Below are 21,595 nucleotides of genomic sequence, written 5' to 3' on the forward strand. Positions count from 1 at the left end.
CCAACAGCTGTGCCGGGCAGGCGGACGCCTCCAGCTCTGCCCTCGGCGGGGCCAGAGGAAGGCCTGCTGCCGGGGGGCGGGAGCCTTGGACGAGGACCCAGCAGGCCTGCGGGGTTGTGGCACCCGGGAACACGTGAGCCGGTCTCCCCGGCGGTGGGAGTTTGGGCCTTGGCAGTCGGGGCAGCTAGGTGTGGGCACCTGCTGGGGACAGACCCGCGCAGGCCTGGGCTCCCTTCTGGGGGGCTCTAGGGCAGTGCTGTTGGGGGAGACAGCACAGAGGCTTAACGTCTCTCCTTTTGTGAAAAGGAGGGAAACTCCCTGTTCGGAGCAGAGGCCTGGTTTGTGCAGATAAGCTCAGCAGCTCCAGCAGGACTAGGGCCGGACAAAGTGAGGTGCCCCGGCCAGCTGTGCTGTTTGCACCCCGGCTCCCTTGTCCGTGGCTGTTGGCATCATGTGGGTCCTCGAACCTCTTGCCAGGAGCCCCGGTGAGCAGGTCTCAACCAGGTGTCCGAGGGGGGACAGGGTGAGTGGCTCCCGTGTCCTGGGGGGAGGTGGACAGGGTGAGTGGGCCCCACCAGGTGGCCCCCGTGTCCCGGGGTGGGGGCGGTGGTCCGCCAGGCTGCTTCCCTGGTGGAGGGCTGAGGTGTCTGTGCAAGTCTTGGCCGGGTCTCCCGCTCCTGTGTCTCTGGCCCCGTTGTGCCTTGGGCGGGTTTCCTGTCTTGTGGTTTCTTCTGGAGGGACAGGTGGGGGAGGAGGCGGAGGAGCCGCCCTGAGTCCTGTGTGGTCTGGGGTGGTATGGGGGCGGCCGCGGAATCACGCCGGGGTGGGGGGGAGCTTGCCGACACCTCGGCAGAGAGGGAGCGGCTGCCGGGACTCAGTGCCGGGCCGCTGGGCCCGTGTCCGTTCGGGGGGGTGGGGGGACGCGTGCAGGTGGCTGGCGTGAGCGGCGGCTTCCTGCAGGGTGCTGGCCGCAGCCACCCCTGCGTCCCCATTTGTGCTGGCCTCTGCCCCCGGAGTGCCGCGGGGCCCGCAGGAGAGCATCTCGTGCCTCAGTTTCCCTGTCCAGGAGCTGGCCTGTCGCAGGGGTGGCCGTGATCTCTCGGCTGTGTCGTCGGCCGGTTCCCAGGGAGGCTCCGCAGTCACTGGGGAGGGATCGAGTTGGGCCGAAACCAGAGGAGTGGCCGCGGGTCAGTCTTGGGTTTCCTCCTCCCTGAGCCGCAGGGTCTCCGTCACCGTCACCGCCAGACGGGAGCCTGTGTCCGTAACAGGAGCCGCCCCAGGAGGCGGCTGAGGGCCCAGTGCCCCTGGCGGAATCTCCCCACCCCCTCCTTGGGCCTGGTCGCCAACTGCAGATCCTGACGTGGAGGAGGTCGCGGGAGAGGGCAGACCAGAGTGGGCAAACGGCCAAGTGACCGATGGGAGTGGGGGTCCGTCATTCCTTGTGCGGGGTGGGGGGGGGCATGCCCCTTCAGGAAAGGCCGTGAGGCCGTCAGAGGTGTGGTCCCCAGAGACGTGTGGGAGTGCGTGTGCCCGGGCGCATCTGTGCCGTTCGTCTGTCATTGCGTGTGTTCGTGCACGTGTGTGGTCTGTATCTGTGCACACGAGTGTGCCCGCGTGCCGTGCCTGTGCCAGCGCCTGTGACTGTGCACACGGGTGGTCTGTGTGTCCTGGAATTTTCCGGGCACTCCTCCCTCTTTGCAGTTTTTCTTCATTGGCGCCTCCTGGTAGCCGAGTGTCCCCTGGGATGTTCCCTCTTTGGGGGCCGTGAGTGTGGGATCTGAAGAAAACGTCCCAGAGGCGGAGTCTTCGCCTGGTCTCTGGGGTGGCGGCAGCGAGTTGCTGTGGTGGCCTGGTGGCCGTGGTCGGGCTGGGAGGGGGCTGCGCTCCTCCAGCGTCTGAAGCCGACCTTCTCCCAGAGGTCCCCGAGGTGGTTCCCCAGGGAGCCTCCCCCCTTTTGGAAGCATGGGCAAGCGGGAGATGGGGGGAGCCTGGGGGGCTTTGCCCCGAGGCCACACTGCCCCTCCGACCATGAGGCTGCTCATGGGGGTCAGCTGCTTTTGGGTCACACCTGGTGTCACACGGGTGCTGGGGTCAGGATGCGTCTGATGCTTTGGAAGTGAGGGCTCCGTCCTTGCCGGGAGGCCTCTGGGAGCCATAGGCAGGCCCCCCTGCTACTCCTCTGTGGTGCCGGGCTCCACGAGGCCAGCCAGATGCACACGGAGGTCACTCATGCGGTGGACCCGGCGTTAGGCAGATCGTGCCTCCGTCCTGTGTCAGGGACCCCAGACTGGAGCAGAAGTGTGACACTGGCCTTAAATAAAGGGATTTGTTTTTGGTGGGCGCACCGGGCGCGGGGTGAAGGAAACAGGTGAAACGTACTAACGTGAGCTAGTCCGTGTGGAACTCGGGGAGGAGTGTCTCAGGCCTCCGTCCCTCCCCCGCGACCCCAGCGGTGGCCCTGCAGGCCCGGGTGGGCAGGCTCAGTGGACACCTGAGGGGGCCCTTGGCTGGGCCGGGGCCGGGCGGGCAGGAAGGGCGTCCGCTTTCCCGTCGGCTTCCCTGTGGGGCACACGCGTCCCTTCCTTCTGCTTTCCTGGGGACCTGGGGCGGGAAAGGCTGGCGCATGGTCCCGGGATAGGATGCCGTGCATGGTGCGAGCAGGCGTCTGGGGCGGCGGGCGGTGGAGGGTAGTTGTCACGCTTCTTGCCCTCATTCTATTTCGTCTGGTTTCGACACGGAGAGTGTTTCTGTTTTAGCCAGAAACGTGCCGTGAAAACCGCAGGGACTGTGACCTGAGCCTGGCAGTGTTTGCTGGCTGGACACAGAACTCACCCTCCGGCCCAGGAGGAGCCTGCTGGCCTGGGTTCCGGAATCCAGGTTGCAGCACTGGTCCTAGATGTGATGCGTGGAGGGCAGGGGGCAAGGCCCAGGGGTCAGGAATCCGCTGTTAGGGGCTGTGGAGCCGAGAAACACCTCATTCCGGCCGTAACGGGGTTTCAGAGAGGTCCTGGCCACGGGCCGTGCTCCGGGCTCTGGCACCGGATGCACCAGGGGGCCACTGGGGGGGACTCCATCCTGCTGGAGGTGCCCTGCATGTCTGGGGTCCAGCACAAGCAGAGCAGAGCCTGCATTTGGGGGCAGGAGGGGGGTGGCCGCCGACCCTCCCAAGTCAGTCTGTGCCCCTTTCTTGGGAGCGGTTCACGGAGAGACACTGGTAAATCCTGGATGCAAACCTGGAGGCGGAGGGAGGTGGGGAGTGATGTGAGGCTCACTCAGGAGGAGGAGACCAAGCCAGGGTACGGCTGCTGATGGACGCTGTAACCCGAGAGGGGACAGGGACGCGGGGGCTTCTGGCCCTCAGGGCTGCAGGAGGACACTGTTGTCAGCAGCAACTGGGGCTCTGGGCTCCAGTTGGTAACAGACCACCGGGGTCTGGGCTCTGGACTCCTGGTCGGTGGCTGGCCTCCCTGCCTCCTTGAGCCCCTGCCTCCCTGTCCCCGGGCATCCCTGCCCTGCCTGCTGCATGTGCACACACTTCTCTCAGGGACGAGGGAGCCAGGGCTGTGCAGCGCGCCTGGAGTCTGGAGAGTAACCAGCTTCAGGCTTGGGGGAGGGAGGCGCTGTCTGCCAGGATGACCTTGCCCCTGGTCACATCCGATCTTCCCTGACCAGGGGTTGAGATTGCATTTAGCGGAGTCAGAACTGGTGTGGGGGGGTGGGGGTGGGGGGTGGGGAGTTGCCTCCCGGACTGCGGGGCGAGCTCTGTACCCTAACGGGGGCAATTACAGGGGCCTCAGGAGGACGAGGCAGAGTCCCTGTCTGGATGTGTGTCCAGCACTGCGGGGGCAGGGGGCAGCTTTCACAGAAAAGCTGAACATTTTGTTGAACATTTTGTGTTAAGAACACAATTGTGTTGTGAATAAAGCGTGTTGAACATTTTGTGTTAAGATCACGGGGTGAGGTGTGGCTTCATCTGAAGTAGCCTGCACGGGAGGGGACGAGGACAGCGCTGCTGGCCAGGGCCTCGCACCCCACGCCCACCTGTGCTCCTTCCAGGTTCCAGTTACTTCCTGAGACCTTGGGCCCCAGACCGGCAGCCGCCAGCCGTCCGGTCCGCTCCTGGGCGAGCGCGTCCGTGGTCTCTGGGTCCCGGGCCAGTGTTGGGCCTGCTCACCAGTCGTGTGTCCCATGGAGCAGGTGCAGGTGTTTGTGGTCGCTGAGGCCGTCAGGCTGCAGAGAGCAGTGATCCCCGAAGCACTGGTTTCCGCAGACGTCTCTGGGCTGGCAGGCCGGGTGGGGGGCTTTAAACAGGCTGATCCTATGTGCCGTGGGGTGGGGCAGGGGCAGGGACTGCTGGGCAAGCTGGGAGCGGGTCAGGGTGGATGGGAGGCAGGACGGCCACCTCCCTGCTTGGCGGCCTCCCTGAGGATCACACACGGCTGTGCGTTGAGAGCCCCCCGCTGGGCTCTCTGCAGCCTGTGGCCTGGCCACCTGCTTTTGTCAGTAAAGTTTTATTGGCACGTGGCCCTGCTGCTTGTTCACACCTTGTCTTTGGTGCACCAGGTGCTTGTGATGGCACCGTGGCCTTTTACAGAGGAAGCTTGCCGGACCTGTGGTCTAGGACCTTTCCCCCCTTGCTGTCTGTCCTGCCATCAGCACGCTTGAAGGATCTGGGTCAGGAGGCTCGTAGAACGCCACAGAATTTGTGCGTGGCCATTTGCTTGGGGTGGTTTTCAGGAGAAACGCTTTGAGGCAGGAATGCCACGGGGCGTCCTGTCACTGTGTGGCTCGCGTGGCCCCAGACGACCCTGGTACTGGGCACCTCCCCTTTGTACTGACGATACAGGGACCTCTCCTCTGTCTTTCACCCAGGGGGTTCAGGGTCTCAGATTTTTGCCTGAATTTCTTCACACACTGGTTGCGAGTGGTGGTCTGAGTGAGGCCTGTGTGCCAGTGTGTGTGAATGGTGCCTGCCCGTATGTGTGTCTTCCGGGCCTCAATTCTGAAATTTTCAGTCTGTTGTTTCTTCGAGATAAAACTTGCTTCTTTATGTACGAGTGAGCCCTACACCGTGGGAGTTTCTCTGGCTTTGCTTTTTAACATTTGTTTGTTTTTGAGAGCACACGCGAGCATGTGGGGGAGGGGCAGAGAGAGAGGGGGACCCAGAATCCAAAGCAGGCTCCGGGCTCCGAGCTGTCGGCACAGAGCCCGATGCGGGGCTCGAACTCACAGACCGCGAGATCATGACCTGAGCCGAAGTCAGATGTTCAACCGACTGAGCCACCCAGGCGCCCTGCTTGATATATTTTTTTAAAAGCACTCACTGTAGAGTTTGTAGAAGCTGTGAGGCCGTGGAGAGTCTCTGGGGACCCGTTTCTGCCCCCTCTGCTGCTCTGTCTTCTGAGCCGCTGTGGGAGACGCCTCTCCTGGTAACAGGCACTTCCTCCCTGTTGCGGCTCTTCCTCTGGCTTCACCAGTCGGCCCGGCAGTGTCCTTTATCAGAGGACGTGGGCCACGTGCTGCTCTCCACTGCCCCGTCTCTGTGCTGTCCCTGTTTCCGGAACATTCCACGCCTGTCTTGGCCCTCTGTGGTGTTGCGTCCCTGAGGGGCCGCTTCTGTGCTTGTCTGGCGTTGTCTCAGGCTTTCCGGTGAAGTCACCAGTCACGAGTGTTCTCCCTGGGTGTCGGCTGGCTTGTGACCCTGGTGTTAACCTTGACCTTGGTTAGGTCAGCGGGTCGGCTTCTCCCCCAGGGCGTGCTTGCCTTGTGATGTGGCGCAGGTCTGGCGCAAGCCGCCACTGCAGCCATCGTTCCCGCGGGGGCTTTCCCGTCCCCATCCCTCCCTGTGGCTTAGCGGGCGATGCAGCCTGGCAGGTGCTTGTGCCGTCCCCCGTTGTTCACCCGCGTGTGGACTTGGTACATGTACTGTGACCTTGGACACGGATTGTTTTGGGGGTGGCCAGCGGGAGCCCCGTGCTGGTACTCTGTCCCTTCGATGATGTGCTGGGTTGTCCTCGGCCGACAGGGGGGACAGGCAGGTGTAACGGTCACAGGTGAAGAGCCCGCGCCCTGCACACCTGCCCCAGCGGCCTGGGTGTGTGCCGTGCGCTCACAGACACACAGGCCGGGTCTGGAAGCGCTCACCCAGGTCTCTGGAAAGGGGACCCCGCTGAGGCTTTGGTCTCCTTAGTTCTCCGGGGTCTGTAGTGCAGGACTCGGTCTGCGCTCAGGGCACTCGGGCCGCTTCTTTGAGCCCCGCTGGGGTGAGTGTGGAGAATGGCATTCGGTGGAATACGGTCGCTTGTGTTCCGTTTACTGTTTTGTTCATCTTTGTTTCTGCTTTTTCTTTCTCCAAGTGTGAGACACGGGTGTGGTTTCAGAGGCCACGCGAGGCGGCTGGCTGGTGAGAGCACAGGGTTAAGGTCCGGAAGAAGCTGTGGGGTGCAGACCTCGGACCGGCTGGGGCGAATGGTGGGTTGTGGAGGTGGGAGGGCCGGGTCTGCCCGCTCGGGCTCCAGGTGCCGTGGGCGGGGACCCCTCCGGGTCTGCCTGGGCTGAGGGATTCTCTGCTGTGCCCAGTGCGGTGGCCCACCATCGCTGCCCCTCGTCACCTTGAGCCGCCACGGGGACAGACTGGTGGACACCTCCCACCCCTGAGTGTCTGGGGAGGATGGTGACCCTCCTGTCCTTTGGGGATTCTGTCAGAAAGTTGGACCGTGGTGGGGTCACCCCACAGGGCCTGCTGTGAGTCTCACTCGGTGCCCTGGGGTCTGAGAAAGCTGGTTTTGGAGACTTTCCTGGGGTCCTTGCTCTGGGGAGCCTTCCTGCGTGGCGGGTCTAGGTCAGGACACCAGATGGTGTGGCAGGAGGCGTGTGGCCTGCTTGGGGCTTGGGGCTTATTCCTGAGCAGAAGGCTGCCCCAGAGTCCTCTCCCCGGACCCCGGCAGGTAGGGCCACCACTGCCCGGCATCCCAGCACCCGCGGGTGAGCGCCACGTGCCCTTCCCGGGGGCTAAAACCCTGTGGTAGACACATTCTGTTCTGTGCTTTCCTCCTGACGTCCGTGGGTGCTGTTCTGTGTGCCCAGGATCTTAAACTTGGGCAGACCTTCATCGTGGGCTGAGCTGTCTTGAAAACCACGTGCCCGCCGATCGGCTATGCGGTCGCCGAGCAGTCTTTTTACTCTAACTTTTTTGTAAGAAGCACTGCGGGTCTTGGTCTGGGGCCATCTGGTTATCGCAGGGTTTGCAGACGTGGCTGTGCCCACCTGGACCCGCCCCTGCGAGCCACACTCCCAGGATGCGGTGAAGTCAGGGCGTCGCTTTGCCCTGAACACATTACTCGTGAGGTTGATGGGTTTCACGTGGGTTGGGCGTATACGCTCTTCTTGAAGCCTGTTGTGACCCTGGAGAAATAGGTGGGGGGCGGGAGCCATCTCTCACTTACTGGTCGAGGGCCTGGCTGTGACCCCGCCTGCATGGAGGTCGCCCTTGTCCTTCCTTTCTGATGCCATCCATGGCACAGGGTGGCGGCCGTGCCGAGTGTAGGCTCTTGGCAGAGGGTTGGGGGATGCAGGGTCCGGGGAGCACCGTGCCTGTGGGCGGAGCACCAGGTGGCAGGGCCATGACCCCGGCTTCAGGAGCAGATGGTCAGGGGTCGCCAGCCGCTGTGCAGCGGGGAAGGTGCTCCTTTGGCACCTGCTCCTTCTGCAGACCCTGTGGGTAGCCGTCTGGCACCAGGAGACACTGCTGCGGCCTGTGTGCGGGCAGCTGACCACCTCCAGCCTTGTGGGTGGAGCTGAGGCACCCTGGCCTGCCCTGGGCCTTCGTGTGGGCACCGAGACTACAAGGTGCAAGCTCCCCCAAGGCACACAGACCGTCTCCCCGTGGTCAGCCTGCTGCCTGGGAAACGGGACTGTCCTGTCCTGTTGCGGGGGGGGGGGGGGTCCTGGATGCAGTGTATGGCCCCCCTTCCCCGGCATGCAGCTTGGGTCTTGCTGAGTCAGTGGGGGCTGCACTTGACTCGTTGGAGTGGGGTCCTGCCTGGGGGGCGGGTGTGTGTGTGTGTGTGTGCGCGTGTGCGCACATGCGTGGGGGGGTTGGGGGGCAGGGTCCTGCCTAGGGGGTGGGGCCATGTGCCAGTGTGTGTGCGCAGGGCGGGGGGAGCCAAGGGTCCTGGAGTCTCACAGGTCCTCCCCCAGGCCTTTGGCGGAGGGGTTGGGCCCGCACGGGTCGGCAGTGGCCCCCGCCTCCTTCCAGCTGCTCCTAAAACTGACCTGGGTGTTTTCCCCACCAGGAGATGGAAACTCGAGAGAAAACAGCCCGTTTATTAACCATGTGGATGTGGAACCAGAGAACTGCTTTGAAGGGAAGAACATGGCACTTTTTGAGGTGACTCATGCTTCCTTCTTTTTTTTTTTTTTTTCAACGTTTTTTATTTATTTTTGGGACAGAGAGAGACAGAGCATGAACGGGGGAGGGGCAGAGAGAGAGGGAGACACAGAATCGGAAACAGGCTCCAGGCTCCGAGCCATCAGCCCAGAGCCTGACGCGGGGCTCGAACTCACGGACCGCGAGATCGTGACCTGGCTGAAGTCGGACGCTTAACCGACTGCGCCACCCAGGCGCCCCGACTCATGCTTCCTTCTACACAAAGTGCGAGGGCCGAGGCTTCACTCGGTCACATGACAGGGCCGGGGCCCTGAGACCCCACGGTCTAGTGAGGGGCTGGGGGTCGGGCGGAGGGCTGGCCTCCTGATTGGGCACTGTGCATGGGGGGAGCCCCACACCCCGGCTCTGTGGCCTGGAGCCCCGACGTCTGCTCCTGACCCCAACTGGGGACCCTGGTGTGCAGGTGTCCGGGACGTCGAGGGCCCGCATCAGCCCTGTGTGCCCCGGGTGTGGGGCTGGACACCACAGGGAGCCCTGCTGGCCGCTGCTCCCGTGGGTTGAGGATCCGGGTAACTAACCCACAGCTCGGCCCCAAACAGGAGGAAATGGACAGCAATCCCATGGTGTCCTCGTTGCTCAACAAGCTGGCCAACTACACCAACCTGAGCCAGGGCGTGGTGGAGCACGAGGAGGACGAGGACAGCAAGAGGCGAGAGGTCAAGGTGAGCCCCCACCCTTCCCCCTGTCCCCTCTCCCCCGTCCCATCTCTTCCCTTATCCCTGGGACACTCCCTGAGTCCCAGCAAAACATTGGTTTTGTCTCTCGTCTGCACGAGGTTAGGTTAGGGCAGATGAGGGCTTTTTCTGACCTCCCACGGTGATTATTCCCCCGGCTCTTGGCCCTGCCAGTACTGCCCACAGGTGCTGTGTTTCAGGGATTATGAAGCAGGGCGGCGGCCAGGCCAGCAGGACGAAGGTGGCCTGGGGCCTGGGCACCTGGTCTCCCCTCGAGGGGTTGAGCATTTTCTGCAGGATTCCTGCAGCTGGCTGTGGCAGCCTGGGGGCTCCCTGGCCGCCTCTCCTTCCTCTGCGCACTCTGCCCAGGGCGCCAGCCCTGCGTGCACGGAGTCCCTCCCGCATCCTGTGTCCAGCCTGACCTCGGCTGTCAGGAAGTCCGGCCACAGAAGGCACCTCTTACTGTAAACCAGCAGAACGGATTCTCCCGTTCCCTTGACGCTTGGGCGCGTTTGCTCTGTGTTTGCGAAGTGCTACCTGCTTAGTCTGGAGTGAGGGACGTGGGGTGTGAGGACTGCCTTGCCCAGCCCTGGCCCGGCCGCCCTCCTGGGGGCAGGGAGCAGTGTCCTGAAGGACACTCCCCAGTCCTCGGGAGCCCATGGTGGCCCTGGTCGCAGGTTATACCATGGATGCTGTGGGCCAGGTGCCATGCTGACAGATGCTCTGGGGTTTCCCATGTACCCCCGGCACTGCCTGTGGCCTCACAGGCTCTTCTCTGGTCCAGACTTTGGGAACCGCAGGCATCTTCTGTGCAGTCAGCACCCATCGGTGCCTGTCCCTCTGTGCGTGTGCTGGGGCTTCTGTGATGTCCACTGCCTTCGGAACAGGTGCTTTGCCGTGGCGGGCCCGGGTGTGCCGGCCCCTGCTGGCTCCCCCCGCTGTCCCCAGGCTGCCCAGCTCAGCCCAGCGTGTCCTAGCCTCCCCTGCACGGAAGTGCAGCCCAGACCCCTCAGCATGGTTTCTGTTGGGACGTAATCTAAGTGTCCAGCCTGGTGAACCTGCACAGCACGTGGCTTGGACCTGTGGCCAGGTTAGGACCTGGGACAACCTGCCCGTGGGGCAGCTCAGCTGTCTGTCCTCTGTCCCCTGGAGACACTGGGGCAGCTGCTGCAGGCTGGATTTCGGTCACAGGAGGGATCCAGCCACCCTGGGACCCTCAGCACAACCATCGTCACCAGGTGGACATATTCTGGGTGGCACGAATCAGCCGCCCCACTTAGGGCTGACCAGGTCCTCTGGGGATGGGGGCTTCCCTTACTGTCCCCTGTGACCAACCAAGCACAGGAGCTCATCCCCAGATGTCCACCTCCCCCCCCCCGGCCCCGCCCAGTGAGGGCTCTGGACCTCCCGGCCGGCCGGGCTGGTCCACCAAAGCCGCCTGTAGGAGCGAACTGCAGGTTCTTCCAGGGTGACTCGGGTCTTGCCCGACGCCAGGTGCAGAACAGCAGTGGGCGCCCTGCGTCAGCTGGGGATGGCTGCGTGGCGCTTACCTGTGAACGAGACGCCGCCCCCTGCCTGGCACCACCCTCCCTTGGCCAGTGCGTTCCCAGTTTACACAACTGGAAAGTCCCTGAGTTGCTCTCGCCTGCCCCGTGACCACTCGAGGGGGCACACAGAAGCCAGGCACCCCATGGGCGGGCAGGCCCAGGCCCTGCGTTAGAGGGAGCTGAGTGTCCCAGACGTGAAGACGCCCACGTGCTCGGGGGTGCCCACAGAGGGTTTTCCCCAGGGTTGTGGGGTCCCATGGGGCTCTGTGGCCCTGCCCCGTCCAGGCTCGTGGGGACAGGCGTTCCTGCGTGGAGACCAGCCCTTTGGTCCCGAGAGTTTACCTGCCTCCTTGAATGTGGGTGCAGCCTGCTGCCCTCGGGGAGCCCGTCCCTGGGCCGCGAGCCGGCAGAGCTGCCTCCAGCCCCTTGATTGCAGCCTGTTCTCTTTCACAGGAAGTGATTTCAAAGCAAATCTTCCCCAGTTTTTTTGTTTGTTTTTTTTAATTCACCTGAACTTGAGAGGTTTTTCCCTTGAACGTCATCTCGCCTCTCCAGACAGCCCTGTACCACCTGACCGTGGTGTCATGTCAGCTGTCGGACAGGACGGGTTGGGCCCCTGGCGTCTGCCCGGCCGACGTGCTGAACTTCTGTCCCGGGGCCCCCGGGGCAGGGCCGTGCAGCTGGAGCGTGTGGCCCCCGCGGCCTCTCCTCCGTCCTCGTGTCCCGGGGCCCCCGGGGCAGGGCCGTGCAGCTGGAGCGTGTGGCCCCCGCGGCCTCTCCCCCCGTCCTCGTGTCCCGGGGCCCCCGGGGCCCCCGGGGCAGGGCCGTGCAGCTGGAGCGTGGGGCCCCCGCGGCCTCTCCCCCGTCCTCGTGTCCCGGGGCCCCCGGGGCAGGGCCGTGCAGCTGGAGCGTGGGGCCCCCGCGGCCTCTCCCCCGTCCTCGTGTCCCGGGGCCCCCGGGGCAGGGCCGTGCAGCTGGAGCGTGTGGCCCCCGCGGCCTCTCCCCCGTCCTCGTGTCCCGGGGCCCCCGGGGCAGGGCCGTGCAGCTGGAGCGTGGGGCCCCCGCGGCCTCTCCCCCGTCCTCGTGTCCCGGGGCCCCCGGGGCAGGGCCGTACAGCTGGAGCGTGTGGCCCCCGCGGCCTCTCCCCCGTCCTCGTGTCCCGGGGCCCCCGGGGCAGGGCCGTGCAGCTGGACGCCTGCAGGTGAGGTCCAGCCTGCCTGGAACCGGAACTGCTGTGCTCGCTTCCAGAGCCCGCGCATGGGCACCTTCATCGGCGTCTACCTGCCCTGCCTCCAGAACATCCTCGGCGTGATCCTCTTTCTGCGCCTGACGTGGATCGTGGGGGCGGCTGGCGTCCTAGAGTCCTTCCTCATCGTGTCCATGTGCTGTACCTGCGTGAGTGACTGCAGGTCCCCGGGCGGGCGGCGTCTGGAGGTCAGGGACCCATCCGTGTGGGTGGCCGGGGGCTCTCCCGGGTGCTGTGCCCAAGGGAAGTCGAGTCTTGTGGGGCCGGTGGGCCGGGACCAGGCTGGTGACGGGCCAGCGGGACTCCTGTACCTGCGTCTGTGAAAGGATGCTGGGGCGCACATCCTGGTGGCCCAGGGCTTTTGAGGGGCGCTGTCAGCACTCATGAGGGTGCTGTGTTTTGCCGAGGTCCCTTTCCAGTTTTGAAGCCCCTGGGCTCCCTGTTTGAAGGAAGGGCCCACGCCAGTGACTTGCTCAGCCCCAGACCCCGGTTCCCCAGACCCGCCTAGCCCTCACGTCTCCTCTGCACAACTGCACCAGGCCTCCTCCCCACTGCTCGTGGGTCTGCCGTGGCCTCTGTGTCCCGGGCACCTGCTCCAAGAGCCACAGCCTCTCCTGCCTTGCTCTCACTGTGGGGACCGTAACTGGCTGTTCTGGTCCCCTGGTGTCACCTGGAGCCCTCTGGCTAAAATTCAGACAACGCAACAGCGAGAGTCCCTTGACCTGGCCCCCTGGGGACCTGCCTGTGTCCCCTACAGCTTTGTGGGCTGTGGTGTGGCTGCCTGAACTGTGTCCCCTTCCTTCTGTGACACTGCTTTTACTGGAGGAACCTGGAGGTTATCTGGAGTAATTGCTACAGAAACTTACAAACCAGGAATAAGAGAAGAGGCTTCTTTAAGTAGCAAATGTGCCCAGCAGGACACTTAGCCACACCCCGTGGCAGGTGGACACTCGGGCAGGAGCCAGCCTTTCACTCCAGGTGGGGTCCTGCGTTGGGTGTTTCTGATGGCCTGCAGGAGCCCAGCTTTGGGGGTTGGGTGGGAGATGATGAGGAACATTCCGGAGCTTTCCAGAGCCCATGTGGCTGGTTGCTCACCAGTTCCTTTGTGATTGGGCCGGTGCGGCTCCCGGCGTGTTCTCTCTTTTGAGAGGATCTCCTGTGTCTTTGCAGACGATGCTGACTGCCATCTCCATGAGTGCCATCGCCACCAACGGTGTGGTCCCAGGTAAGGGTGCCGGGCAGGCTGAGCGGAGGGCCGTCCTCCTCACTTGGTATCGCAGCCCACCGATGCACCGAGAGCTGGTGTCCTGGTGTCCCCCAGGGGCACCAAGGTGGGGATCCTGTGCACACTTGTCTCCTAGCACCTGGCCTGGCCCCCGAGCCTGCTGTGAAATCGGGCTTCTCTGGGTAGGAACCCAAGGGAATACTTCCCCGGTACTTTGTGAAATCTCACCTTTGTCCACTGGTTGGAGGTGCTGGCGTTTTACGAGTTGATTCTTGCCTTTGGTTCTGGAGTTAATTTCCCCCAGACCCTCATCCTCTTTCTAAACCAAGTCATTTCTGCGGCTAAACTGAAGCACCACAGCAGGCAGTCCCTGCCTCAGGCACCCTCTGACCGGTGTCAGCGGCCGGGATGCTGGAGGGCCTGCGGGGCTCCGGTCTGGTGGGGGACCTGGCTTGGCCTGGGAGCCTTGGAGTCACGGCTACTTGTAGTGACCGTCCCCGGGACAGGTGACAGTTGGGCAGTGAGCTCCAGGCGAGGAGGGCAGGGAGGGACCGTGTGTTCCATCTCCAGGTCTTGGGGAGGCTGCCCCCGGCCCGGAGCCGCCCTGGCCCAGCGGGCAGCAGCCGTGTAGGTGGCGTAGACCCAGGTGGCTGTGCTCCCCGCCCGTCGGGGGCTGGGAGGGGCCTGGTGTGGGATCCAGGGTCAGCTAAGGCGTCGGCCGTGCTCTGGTGCAAGACGGTGCCCACATGGCCCCAGGTGTCCTCAGCCTTTTTGGGGCAGAGTGCACAGAATTGAGGCGTTGGGTTCACCTTCAGCACAGTAAGTGGTGCGACCCTAAGCTGTTTCCTCCTCTGGTTCGCAGCTGGCGGCTCCTACTACATGATCTCGAGGTCCCTGGGGCCTGAGTTTGGAGGGGCTGTGGGCCTCTGCTTCTATCTGGGCACGACCTTCGCCGGGGCCATGTATATCCTGGGGACCATTGAGATTTTTTTGGTAAGTGCTTTGGTTTGGGCTGGTTTTCCAGAGCCTGAGGAGCCTGTCCCGAGGCGCACGGGGCCCCTCAACCGGCCCCTCACCGTGTCGCTCTGACACCGCCTCCTTGGGCCCTCGAAGGCTGACTGCGTCCGTCTCCTCAGAGCCCATGCAGCTGTGACCCAGTGTCCGTTGGCCGCCCGGCGGGTGGGCCCCAGCGTTCTTGCCCAGCGGATGTGCTTGCTGGGCCGCAGGCCTGAGCCCAGGGTGGGCCGGGGGGCCGGAGCCCAGGGGGGGCCGGGGGGGCCGGAGCCCAGGGGGGGCCGGGGGGGCCGGAGCCTGGGGGGGGGGGGGCCTGAGCCCAGGGTGGGTTTGGGGACCTGGCCTTCAGGGCCGTGGCCGCTGGAGGAGGCAGGGCTCCCAGAAGAGAGCTCCTTGGCCACGAGTCGGTCATTTCTGCTGCCCGCGCTTGGTTCATGTTGCACGTGCCCAGTAGGGCCTCCCAGATGGTATCATCACTCTCAGGTGGTTGGGCCGCGGGTGCCACCCGAGGGCCAGCCTCCACGACACCAACCCCAGGCGGCATTCCTATGAGTCTTTCTTCTCTGCTCTCGGGTCTTGGTGGCAGCACCCAGGGGCCCACCGTGAATGGGTTCTGGTGGGCTGGGAGCCCGCAGAGGGGGAGGGAGCCCAGCACTGGGTCCTGCAGACAAAGATGGCCTCCCCCGGGTGGCCATCTTCCAGCCGGGGGTGGTCGGCGGCCCTCCTCGACCCCCTCCCTCTGTCCCCCACAGACCTACATCTCCCCCAGTGCGGCCATCATCCAGGCGGAGACGGTGGGCGACGAGGCCGTGGCCATGCTGCATAACATGCGCGTGTACGGGACGTGCACACTGGTGCTGATGGCCATGGTGGTCTTCGTGGGCGTCAAGTACGTCAACAAGCTGGCCCTGGTGTTCCTGGCCTGCGTGGTGCTGTCCATCCTTGCCATCTATGCCGGCGTCATCAAGACCGCCTTCGACCCGCCGGACATCCCGTGAGTCCCGCGCCTGCGAATCTGCAGCCCCTCTCGTCAGCCTGGTCTGTGCCCGTGGCTGCGTGGTCGGGATCGGGAATGAGCCGTCAGGACTCTCGTGCGCCTCTGCCACCTGCGAGGACGGGACGGGTCTGGCAGAGGTCGGGGTGCGCAGGGTACTGGTGGCCCTGAGGACGGTCAGGCCCTGAGCTCCTGGGGTGGCCTGTCCTCGGTGCCCTCTGTGCGCGGCTCCCCTCGTCCTCCCAGAAGCCCCCGAGTGGGTTCCTTTCTCGTCCCTCCTCCGGATGCGGATGCCGGGTCCCAGGGAAGTGGCCCAAGGTCACAGAGCGAGTGACGAGCTGTAGAATGTCCAGTGCTTGGGCCCGCCGGATGGGCCCAGCGCCCACAGGGCTGATCTGGGAGGGGCCTGGCGGGGTGGGTGGCTGCTGGTGTCGAGCCCCCCGGCCCCTCCACGTGGAGGGAGCTGCCTGTGTCAGATGCCCCAGGACGGGCCATGAGTCCGCAGCACACTGTGAGGAGCCCGGGACCCCGAAGTGTGGTCTCGAGGGGCTGCTGTGTCGACACCCGTCCCTCCCAGCTCACGCAGCGTTCCCATCGCACAAAGTGGAGCGTCAGAAGTGATTTAGCGGCCCCTGGCCCCGGTCGCCCAAGAAAAGCAGTAGTGGTTTCAGAAGAGGCCCCCACGACTCCTCACGCCCGACCACCCGCTCTAGGGTCTGTCTGCTGGGGAACCGCACCTTGTCGAGACGCGGCTTTGACGTCTGCGCCAAGGTCCACACTGTCAACAACAGTACGATGCCCACGGCGCTCTGGGGCCTCTTCTGCAACAGCTCCATGCCCAACGCCACCTGTGACGAGTACTTTGCCCAGAACAATGTCACGGAGATCCAGGGCATCCCTGGCGTGGCCAGCGGCGTCCTCCTGGGTGAGTCCCCCCAATCCCCGCACTCCAGGCGGGCGGGGCCACGCCTCCCCTCCCCCACAGCCCACCAAAGCCAGTGGGGTCAGTAGACCTTTTATATCTAGGAGTTAGCCTCTAGGTGCACAGGAACTTTCCAGGTTCACTGGAGACTCACAGGGCTTTTCCGTTTCTGTTCTGTCTTCTGGGAAGACACACTTCACATCTTCCTGTGAAGTTGAAGACACACTTCACATCTTCCTGTGAAGTTGGAGCCCATGGGAACTTGGGAACCCTTTACCGCCAGCCACGTCTGCTGGGGCCTCCCTGAGTCAGGAGCCCATGCAGAAGGTTCCGGAATCTTGTTACTGGTCTGTTGTCGCCCACAGATAACCTGTGGAGCTCGTATGCAGACAAGGGGGCGTTTGTGGAGAGGAAGGGCACACCGTCGGTGCCTGTGCCCGAGGAGAACAGAGCCAGCGGCCTGCCCTACGTCCTCACTGACATCATGACCTACTTCACCATGCTGGTCGGGATCTACTTCCCCTCTGTGACCGGTGAGGCCCCCCCCACCGCGCACACGTGCCCTGGTCCCCTCACTCTCCATTTGGCCCCAGAAACAAGCCTCAGGATCTCTGCTCCTGCGTGCTGTGGTTGGGGTGCAGGAAGGGGCTTTGTCCCAAGCTCTCCTGAGAGGCCGTTGTCACTCAAAGGAACCGTGACCATGGCGGCCGGGAGTGGACACGCTCTCTTCCACACCGGTGCCTCCTCCCCTGCACGTGTGCACGCGCACTTCCTGCCGGGACACCCCTCGGCGGCCACGTGTGCAACGGGAGCCTGCCCCACCTCGGCCTGGCCCTGGCTCCCTGAGCCGCCCGCAGCCGATGCTGTGTCTGCCCGTGTGGCTCTTGCCAGGAGCCGCTCGCAGCTGTGCTCCTGCTCCGGGAGCCCGGTCCGTGTGGCTGCCTTGCCAGGCTTCACCTCCGCACCCTCTGCAGCCACGCCGTCTGGGGACTAGGGGCTGGGGGGCTGCTGAGTGATTCTCTCTGGTCCTACCCTCCCTGTTCGTCGGGGCCAAGGGCCTGGCGTAGCAAGCTGCGTGTTCTTCCTGTGGGCTTCTGTAGGTATCATGGCGGGCTCGAACAGGTCTGGGGACCTCAGGGATGCCCAGAAGTCCATCCCCACTGGGACCATTTTGGCCATCGTGACGACGTCTTTCATCTGTATCCTTGAGAGGGCTGAGTTCGGGGGTGGCCCTGATGCTCTGTCTGCCGCTCAGTCCCCAGCCACTGGGGTGGGCTTCCCAGGCTCTGGCGAGTGCTGGGCAGGCCTCTGACACTGACCTTCACGGCTGGTTCTGGCGCAAGTCCTTGTCCATAAACCACATGTACCACCACGTCATCCCACGTAACGTGTCACTAACATGTAGCCGCTCCCTGCTGAGTGAGCCAGGGTGACCTGCCCTGTCCCTGTGGCGGTCACATTACAGGCCCTGTGCAGCCTGACTCACCTGGTGGATGGGGCGGCGAGGAAGGTCCCCCGAGAGCCGCCAGGATGGGGTAGGTGGGGTCAGGGTCAGTCAGGTCCACCTGCAACCAGGGCCCTATGGCCTGTGCGTTTGGCCCACCTCTTCCTTGACGTGAGATGCAGACCTGTCCTGCATCGTGCTCTTTGGGGCCTGCATTGAAGGAGTGATCTTACGAGATAAGTACGTTTTCACTTGCAGTTTTTAGAAGCTTCCGTGTGTTTTTTTTAGATGATCGTAGTGTTGACCTGGATTTCAGGCTTCGAGCGGTGGAGCAGGAGGCCCCGTGGCCCCTTCGTGGGGATTCCGTTTGGCCTGGTGTGTCCACCCTCTCCTGCTCCAGCCTGGAGCTGGGGAACCACAGGGCAGCCTCTGACCCCGAGAGAGTGTGAGGGGGCCTGTGCGGTCCCTGAGCGTGACCCGCGGCGATGCTGCTCTTACACGAGTGACCGTGGCTTCCCTGCTCCCGAGAAAGGACACCGAGGGTGGGAGCGGCCTTGTTCCTGCTGAGAAGGTGTCTGAAAGCCCACCTGCCCCTGCCCCGCAGGTTTGGGGAGGCCCTGCAGGGGAAGCTGGTCATCGGCATGCTGGCCTGGCCGTCCCCCTGGGTCATCGTCATCGGCTCCTTCTTCTCCACTTGCGGTGCTGGTCTGCAGAGCCTCACGGGCGCACCACGCCTGCTGCAGGCCATTGCCCGCGACGGCATCGTCCCCTTTCTGCAGGTGAGCTGGGAGGCCGTCCTTCTGCGAGCGTGTCCTCGAGGGTCCCTGAGGGTCTGCCCGCAGGGCACGACCTTCACTAGCCCGCACTGTGGGCCCTGGGGACCCCTGCCAGCCTGGTGGCTCCACGCAGATGGTCACTGTGCTGTGGGAACAGTGAAGAGCATCCACCTCCTGCCGGGGCTGGGGACGGAGGGCAGTGTCTGTCCCGAGCAGGGCCGGGGGGGGGGGGGGGGGATCTCTCCGGGAGGGGCATCTATTCTGCGGGGTGTCTGTCCTTCAGGGAAGCGTCCTCCACTTGGGACGGAAGCTTTCTGGAACGAACTTGATGGTTTCACGTCTCAGTGTCCTGGGGCCACCCTACCACATGCCACGGGCTGGGGGCTCAGACGACACGAGCTGATTTGCTCACACTCTGGAGGACGAAAGCCTGAGATGCAGGCACGGGCAGGGCTGGTTTCTTCCGAGGTCTCCCTCCTTGGCGCGTGGACACTGTCTTCGAGGCCTCACGTGGCTTCCCTGTGCCTGTGTCTTCATCACTTCTTGCAAGGACACCAGCCGGGATTGGGGCTGCCCCCGTGGCCTCGGTTCCTGTAAAGCTCACAACCTGCAGACATAGTCACCTCCTGGGGGGGGGGGGGGGGTGGGGCTGTGGATGTTGGATGTTTGTCCTGATCCCGGCTGGAGAGGGTCCGAGACGAGTGGTAAAAGTCTGCTTCTGCCTCCGTCCCATATCTGAGATCCTCTGGAGCTGCACCTGAGACCCTGGGCTTCTCATCAGGATGACAGGTGTGCCCGTGGCCCGTCAGCAGCCCACCTGCCCTTCCCCTGCAGGTGTTCGGTCACGGGAAGGCCAACGGGGAGCCCACGTGGGCCCTGCTGCTCACAGCCCTCATCTGTGAGACCGGCATCCTGATCGCCTCCCTGGACAGTGTGGCCCCCATCCTCTCCATGTGAGCGGCTGCGGGTACGGCGGGAGGCATGTGGGGACAGGCTGTGGAGAGGTGGCTGCCGCTTGTCACCTGTGCGTCCCTGCTCAGGGGACAAGGGACGTGTATGGTCACGGGGACGGAGGGGGCGGGGAGACCCCTGTGGGGGGGGGGGTGGATAGTGCTGCAGCCGAGGGGTGTTCCTGGGAGCAGGGGGCCCAGGTGCCTGCAGAACGGGAGCTGCCGTGGGACCCGCCCCCGCTCCTCTGGTGCTACGTTTGTGCCCCAGGTTTTTCCTCATGTGCTACATGTTCGTGAACCTGGCCTGTGCCGTGCAGACCTTGCTGCGTACCCCCAACTGGCGCCCGCGATTCAAGTACTACCACTGGTGAGCATTGGAGCCCGCGGGCGGCCGCTGCCTGGGCCACGCAGGCGTCTCGTGGCATGTGGCCCCCGCTGGGGGTGTGGCCTCAGTCTCCCTGGGCCCAGAGCATTTGACCGCGGGCTGCTCGGTCCTCCTGCCGCCAGTGTGCATGGCTGGCGTGCGTGGGGGACCTCGAGAAGCCGGCTGTGCTTTGTGCCCTGGGGGCAGGGTGGGCGTCCGGTGGGTGGGGCCAGTACTGTCTCAGCCCCCGGAGAGGGGTCAGTGGCAGGGACTGATCTCAGGGCATCATTGCTGCTTTCTCACGGTGGCTGGATGAGGTCTTTGTGGGGAACCCGTGAGGTTTTGGGGTTCGGCCATGGGCAGGCACGTGAGCTGCGTGTCCCCCGCAGGGCGCTGTCCTTCCTGGGCATGAGCCTGTGTCTCGCCCTGATGTTCATCTGCTCCTGGTACTACGCCCTGTTTGCGATGCTCATCGCCGGCTGCATCTACAAGTACATCGAGTACCGCGGGTAAGCCGCTGCAGGGCCTGGCCCCGGGGCACAGGCAGGACCCAGCTGTCACAGTCACACACCTTCGTCATAGCAGCTGGAGAGTGACACTTTTTTTACGGCGTGGTTTTTGAGAACGTTGAAGTCCATCCAATGACAGCACTGATGTGTTGGCGGATTTCAAACTTTCCGGAAAGTACCCCGCGTCCCACAGCGCCTGGTCCATCCCTGGGGCGTTTCCCTTGGGCGCCTGGCCCCCTCTGGGGAGGGTGCTCTGGGCCGGGGTCCCTGCTGCTGCCCCCCCCAGCTCTTTCCAGGGTGGTTTAGCTGGAGTGTCAGGGGCCGTGACCACTTGCACTGGGGAGGCCAGGCCCACTGAGCCAGCTGTGCTCCTCAGCGTCCGCTCCACACACAGAGCCGTGTTCCGACTCCCACGTCCCGCCCTCGGTGGAGACCCCATGGTGGCTCCTCGGGGAGGTTGCCCCTGGGGGCCTGAGGCCCTGGACCCCTTCCCTTGGCACTCAGTGCTGCCCTTCCGTCACAGGGCCGAGAAGGAGTGGGGTGACGGCATCAGGGGTCTGTCGCTAAACGCTGCCCGGTTCGCCCTGCTGCGTGTGGAGCACGGCCCCCCCCACACCAAGAACTGGAGGTGAGCGCCCCAGCTTGCCCTGAGTTGGCCTCCTGCCCTCTGAACCCCCGAAGCGCCGTCTCTAACAGCACACTTCGGAGAAGGAAAGTTGCTGCCTCTCTTTGGGGAGCGATTGTCTCAGAAGCTTCTAGCACGTTCCCTCAGTCCGCAGTGGTTGGCCGTGGCGCGATCAGCATGTCTCTGGCCACTAGGCCGGACCTGGGTGGTGTGGTGGGTGGGGAAGGGGGCGAGCTGACCTCACTGGGGTCCTGCCGAGGACGGACGCAAGCGTGTGGGCGTCTCCCTGCTGCTGGGGGGGTGAAGAAGGCCGTGCCTGGGGAACAGCGGTTTTACCCGCACGGAGAGCCCCTCGGCCCCCGGGCACGAGCACCCGCGCACCCGCGCACCTGCGCACCTGCGCACCTGGCGGGGGCGCGGGGTGACGGCTGTCTCCCCCCGCAGGCCGCAGGTGCTGGTGATGCTGAGCCTGGATGAGGAGCAGTGTGTAAAGCACCCCCGACTGCTGTCCCTCACCACCCAGCTCAAGGCCGGCAAGGGCCTGACCATCGTGGGCTCCGTGCTGGAGGGCACCTACCTGGACAAGCACTCGGAGGCCCAGCGGGCCGAGGAGGTGGGCAGCGTGGGCGGAGGGCGGGTGGAGGGGCCGGGTGGCCCTGAAGCGCGGTGTGGGGCAGGCCCATGTTTCCTGCGCGGGCTGGGCCGGAAGGTCCGAGCTTGGGTCCGTGCGTCCCGTGGGGCTGTCTGGTTTCAAGGACTGGGGCTTCTGGGTTTGGACGGAGCCGGATGGAAGCTGCTGCAGGGACCTGCTGTGGGCGGGGCCTCGTGCTGGAGGGGCTGCCCGCCCGGGGCTCAG

General features: G+C 64.4%; 1 protein-coding gene across 6 annotated transcripts in view; it reads left to right on the top strand.

The window, feature by feature from the left end:
- Positions 1-21,595, top strand: part of SLC12A7 (solute carrier family 12 member 7) — a 68,362-nt gene that overhangs the window by 35,511 nt on the left and 11,256 nt on the right. For 5 of the 6 annotated variants that reach the window (XM_027073434.2, XM_053202515.1, XM_027073447.2 and 2 more), the window contains exons 2-17: positions 8,295-8,389; positions 8,989-9,111; positions 11,919-12,065; positions 13,087-13,141; positions 14,004-14,134; positions 14,908-15,149; positions 15,863-16,074; positions 16,437-16,604; positions 17,172-17,270; positions 17,698-17,755; positions 18,120-18,294; positions 19,126-19,244; positions 19,510-19,608; positions 19,995-20,114; positions 20,638-20,742; positions 21,184-21,352. In XM_027073434.2, coding sequence (XP_026929235.1) covers positions 8,295-8,389; positions 8,989-9,111; positions 11,919-12,065; positions 13,087-13,141; positions 14,004-14,134; positions 14,908-15,149; positions 15,863-16,074; positions 16,437-16,604; positions 17,172-17,270; positions 17,698-17,755; positions 18,120-18,294; positions 19,126-19,244; positions 19,510-19,608; positions 19,995-20,114; positions 20,638-20,742; positions 21,184-21,352 — 2,117 coding nt within the window. Of the gene's footprint in view, positions 1-8,294; positions 8,390-8,988; positions 9,112-11,918; positions 12,066-12,106; positions 12,895-13,086; positions 13,142-14,003; positions 14,135-14,907; positions 15,150-15,862; positions 16,075-16,436; positions 16,605-17,171; positions 17,271-17,697; positions 17,756-18,119; positions 18,295-19,125; positions 19,245-19,509; positions 19,609-19,994; positions 20,115-20,637; positions 20,743-21,183; positions 21,353-21,595 lie in introns of those variants that run through there. The other variant, XM_053202526.1, reaches the window with a different exon arrangement.

Source organism: Acinonyx jubatus, chromosome A1 (genome assembly GCF_027475565.1).
Source record: "Acinonyx jubatus isolate Ajub_Pintada_27869175 chromosome A1, VMU_Ajub_asm_v1.0, whole genome shotgun sequence".
Taxonomy (NCBI): domain Eukaryota; kingdom Metazoa; phylum Chordata; class Mammalia; order Carnivora; family Felidae; genus Acinonyx; species Acinonyx jubatus.